Consider the following 5,011-nt stretch of genomic DNA (forward strand, 5'->3'; position numbering starts at 1 on the left):
TGGGTGCTAGGTGCCGGGCAATCCACTCCCAGTGGACTTGCTCTTAGAGATGCCTTTATTGAGACCACAAAATTCTGATTACGTCAAGCAGCAATAACAGTTTTGAAAACAAAATGAGTATCATTGACATTTTGCCCGGTAAAGTTGAGGCGGTATGAACTTGCCATGTTTCATTGACATTTTGCCATTTGTAATGTGCCAAAAAAGAGGGATTGTAGCTCTTAATTAAATAACAATGAGCATAGCAGATGCGCTTTTATTTACAAATTAATCCAAAAAACAATAATTATATATTCATGAGAAATATTGATGACTGATGATTAACCAGCTACATGAGTTAAATATAGTATCTTAATTAAGTAGCTCATGAGACGCTTAACTACATATATATACGTGTATATATATATATGTATGTATGTATGTATGTGTGTGTGTGTGTACACACACACACATATATATATATATATATATATATATGCATAGACTAGTCTTAATTTAACCCACCAAGTTTGCTAGACTGGTATGCAATGACATTGGCAGTGGTAGGGCTCTCCTCCAAAACGACTTCGTATCCATCTCTGAAGGTGTCCATTCCCTGTGCCATCAGCTGCCAGAAAATCCCACCTACAAGAGAACCCCCACTACTCGCACTTGTGTAGATGTACTCATATAGTTTGCGAAAGTAGGCATTCCTCTTTCCTGGGGTGTAACCTGGTAACCTATAAGACTTGCCAAACTCTCCCAAAACCAGTGGTTTCTTAACTACTGTGTTGCAGTCTTCGATGTGTTGTTGCACCCATTTGTCCACAAAATCGGCTTGGCCCTCTTCGCTTGTCCCCGGTAACCTATTTCATCCAAGAATATTATATGCATGGCTTCTTTTTCTTCAAAAAGAAAAGTAATATCTATGGAGCTTGACTATAAACAATCTTTTAGTAAGAAAATCATCTAAACGTACAAAAAAGAACAGTATTGTTGTGGCAAATTTTCTAAAGGGAGAAAGAGGGTTAGGCGGCAGCAGAAATGTTCAAAGATATAATTAAATTACAAACAAACTTGGATTATTGAACTACATTACAGATTAACGGGCCTTACAATGTTAAAATATAGTTCACGTGTATTTCTACAAAAGTCAATTGTCTGCTCTTGTGAGTGACTCTTACTTGTTATATAAAATGGGAAGATTGTACAGATATATATATATATATATATATATATATATATATTGTACTATCTTATGGTATTTGAATAAAGCATGTTAATACTCTAATAACAAATAAAATATGCATAGGGGAAAGTATATACAGAACGTGAGTGACTCTTACTTGTTATATAAAATGGGAAGATTGTACAGATATATATATATATATATATATATATATATATATTGTACTATCTTATGGTATTTGAATAAAGCATGTTAATACTCTAATAACAAATAAAATATGCATAGGGGAAAGTATATACAGAACAAATAGAGAGTTTCTAAGTACGTACCATTGCTCAGCGTAGATATGTATAGTGGCGAAATCGATGTCGGGAAGCAAGTTGCTGGCAATGAAATCAGAACCATATTCTAGATTACCAGGATTGAACTGCTTCTTGTCCGGCGTTGTTTTGCCATAAAATCCTTCAAGCCCTATCTCTAGTAAATGCTTACTATCTATGTACTTAACGTGTGCAGCCATTTCTTTCACCCATTGCTGTACAGTCAATTAGCTAAGGTGTTCAGATTCCATTAAACCATATACCAAAAAAATGAAAAAAATAATAATTTAGGGAAAAAAGAAGTGGAGAGATATATACGTAACCTGAAGAATTGATCCAGATACGTCAGATTGGCAACGAGGCTCATTCATTAGTTCCCACGCGACGATGGTTGGATCATTTTTGTAAGCCACGTTTGTTATGGAATTTTTTCTTGTGAGCAGAGTCTGCATCCCAATGTGCACGCATGCCAGTTAAGATTGTAATGTAAGAAGATAAATCAATTTCCACAATTCTGTCTTCAATAATATTATTTAGACACACAAAATTAACATACTTTCTAATATAAGTAGGTTTTACCATTATATGTCACTGTGAGACTCTTGTATTAGAAAATATTAACAATGTTGTTATTTTTTTGTGTCTAAATAATATTACCTTCATTTCATTGAAACAAAAAATATCTTGTGTGGGTATTTCTTTAATCAGGTACAGTGTTGGGAAATAATAAACACAAAATTGAAACACTTTGCTTCTATTGAAGTGTGTCAGCAAGTGTAATGGTTAAGTCGTGTGTACAAGTGCAGATTATTTTTTTTTTCCTTCTTGTCATTAGTAATTTCTCTAAACGCGAAACAGATTGGAAAAAAGAGATGCGGGGGTAAGGTTTATATTCGTTCTTCTTTTATTTTTTATTTTTTCAAAAGGAATAAGGTTTACGTCCCTTATTTTCTGTATTTTGTTTTTTTGCTTTATGAGTGGTAAGGTTCATGTCCTCCTCTATCTTGGTGTATCTTATTTTTTTCAGATCCATAAAATTTTCTCATATCATCGAAGTTCTATAAAAAAAATAAATTAGAAAAAAAACTGTAAATCTAAATAAAAGAATAATCAATAATTAATGAGAATAAATAAGTGGATATGTTAAGAGGCTATATCTATACCTTGATATGATCCTTATAATATCCTTTGACGACAGAATTAGTATAAAAGTCGTCGTCAGTGCTGATGGATTGGCCATGCTCTCTTGCCCACTGCACATATTGCTTTCTACCCCCATATTCGTCAAAGTTGTTCACAAAGCTCAGTATTACATATACACCATATCTTTTAGCTTCTGATATCACAAAGTCCAATCCCTACCACATAAAAAAAATAAAAATAAAATAATAAAAATAAAAAGAAAAAGAAGTTTAGTTTAAAACAATGGAACTTTAACGAAAAGTTTCCGATACTGTTCATTTTAACAAAAAACCACATTTTAACGCTAAAAAGTTAATCATAGTACTATTCCCTTTACCTTTTATTTTGTACTTTTCGTTAAAACTCAAAGTTTTCAAACCCTTTTTATTAGTTTTCCTTTAAAACAAACGTCTTCATTAATCACCAAAAAAAAACCCAAGAGATATTTTTTTTATAGGCCGTCCACCAAGAGATATTGTCGGCAATAAGAGTCGAACTTAGGCCTTAGTCTAGCGAAAAAAATGATCTTTACCAACTCAACCAATCCTTGTAGACATTATCAAACAATTTTAATATGAAACATATATACATTCAAATAACATTTCACTAAATTAGTTGTAGTAGTTTAGATTATACATACATAAAGACATACGTACGGTATGAAGTACTGTAGTACGTACCTTGAACGTGTCCTCGTTGTATGAACCAGGAGAAGGCTGAAGGGGTCTATCGTTACCGCCGTCACTGAAAGCCCAAACCCTAGCAACATTCATGCCATACTTGGAGGCTTGTTGGAGTGCAGAAGTGACCTTGGCCCTTGTAGATGGGTCCGATGCCATGTACATCATCCAATATGCATTGAACCCGTTTATGTAAAACGGCTTTCCATTCATAACAAAACGGGTTCCTTGTGTTCGAGCGAAAGTAGAACCAGGATGAGTGGCCTTCCCCTTGCAAGCTCCTACCCGAGCATGGAAGATTAACACCCAAAAAGTTAACAAAACAAAGATATGGAGCAAACCCTTCTCGGACATGATTCAGTTCTTGTTGTGCCTGAACAAATTAGACCCTTTTAAGTGCTTCCTGTTTAACGTTTTATTCAGTAGCTGAGGACCATACTAGTATATATAGTACTGACAAATAGATAACAGTGATGGAAAGAACCAAGAAAATTAATGGCTCGTTTATGTAACCGTAATCAAAATCAGAAGAAATCCTAGAGTGAGAGACAGGAGGAAACACAAGTCACGTGATGCATCATTTTACATGTTATAATAAGAATAAGAATGAACGATAAAACATTGAAATGTCTCACTTCTAGAATATATTTATAATTTAAGTGGAAAAGTAACAAAACATGACCGTGTTTTGTGTACACAAAAAAATAGCTCAATAGATACATGCATGCACTGTTTTAAAAATCTCTGCCTAGCGCCACTTAGACGCTAAGCAGTTAACCACCGTCCCGATTAACTCCTATTCGTTTGAAAATTAAGAAAGGGCTCGTATGCCTAGGCGTCGTCTATCTAGCCCACCTAGATCCGTCTAAGCATCCGCCTAGGTCGATCGTGACTCTTACTTAGACAGAAAACAAATAATTTCATTTTGCATTTTATTTTTCAATAAATTATAAGTGACTTCTTGAATACTTGGATAAACGCTCATTGTATGCATGTTCCTCATGTTTTCAATATGTTCTAATATTTGATAATCTATATGTCATTCTATTTTGCAATTTATGTATCACAATCTAATTATTTTATTTTTTTAAGTATAAATAAATATTTATTTGTATGATATAATTCAATTAAAATTTAAATTAAAAAAAACCTACGCCCCGCCTAGACACCTAGACACTAGACCCCTGCACGCCTCTCGACTAATCCCTATCACCTTTTAAAACCTTGCATGCATGTATTCAATTATCAAGAACTACGGTCTAGTGGTATTCCTCTTTACTTGTAAATGAGAGGTCTTAGGTTCGATTATCGCCAAAGACAAATTTGAACCACATTATTACTAACTCATTATGAAGCTTAGGCCACTCCTCCACCCATTAGTATAGAATTATCAAGAAATTTGAGATTAAAAAAAATACCCTACTAAAAGATTTCTAGAAAATAGGTGTATGTATGAGTCTATTACTAATATATCCTTCAACTCCGATGCTATTCTAAGCTACCAGAACATAATTATTTTGAAAGAAGGTGTTAAAATGGGATATATCCACTGATCGACAACCGCAAGAAGTGTGTGAGAAATAAAAATGGATGTAAACAATACTACCCTATTGATGCTACGAAGTAAAATTTTATCATTAAAACTCAACATCAATTATCAC

At 33.7% G+C, this 5,011-nt stretch overlaps 1 protein-coding gene across 1 annotated transcript; it reads right to left on the reverse strand.

Annotated features, from left to right (window-relative positions):
- Window positions 1-225: 225 nt before the first annotated feature.
- Window positions 226-3,772, reverse strand: LOC137709058 (mannan endo-1,4-beta-mannosidase 1-like). The gene is made up of 5 exons (XM_068448200.2): window positions 3,351-3,772; window positions 2,652-2,846; window positions 1,812-1,934; window positions 1,498-1,703; window positions 226-845 (listed from the first exon to the last, which is right to left on the reverse strand). The coding sequence occupies exons 1-5, from the start codon at window positions 3,702-3,704 to the stop codon at window positions 491-493; spliced, it is 1,233 nt and encodes a 410-aa protein (XP_068304301.2). The 5' UTR covers window positions 3,705-3,772; the 3' UTR covers window positions 226-490.
- Between the last annotated feature and the right edge of the window lie 1,239 nt (window positions 3,773-5,011).

The sequence above is a fragment of the Pyrus communis genome, chromosome 17 (assembly GCF_041283825.1).
Source record: "Pyrus communis isolate YQ-2024b chromosome 17, ASM4128382v1, whole genome shotgun sequence".
Taxonomy (NCBI): Eukaryota; Viridiplantae; Streptophyta; class Magnoliopsida; order Rosales; family Rosaceae; genus Pyrus; species Pyrus communis.

Coding starts and splice junctions, on each gene's coding strand:
- LOC137709058 (XM_068448200.2), bottom strand. CDS start 3,704: ATGTCCGAGAAGGGTTTGCTCCATATCTTTGTTTTGTTAACTTTTTGG. Junction 2,847..3,350: donor ACAACGAGGACACGTTCAAG/GTACGTACTACA, acceptor TTTATGTGGTAG/GGATTGGACTTTGTGATATC. Junction 846..1,497: donor CATATCTACGCTGAGCAATG/GTACGTACTTAG, acceptor TGGATGAAATAG/GTTACCGGGGACAAGCGAAG.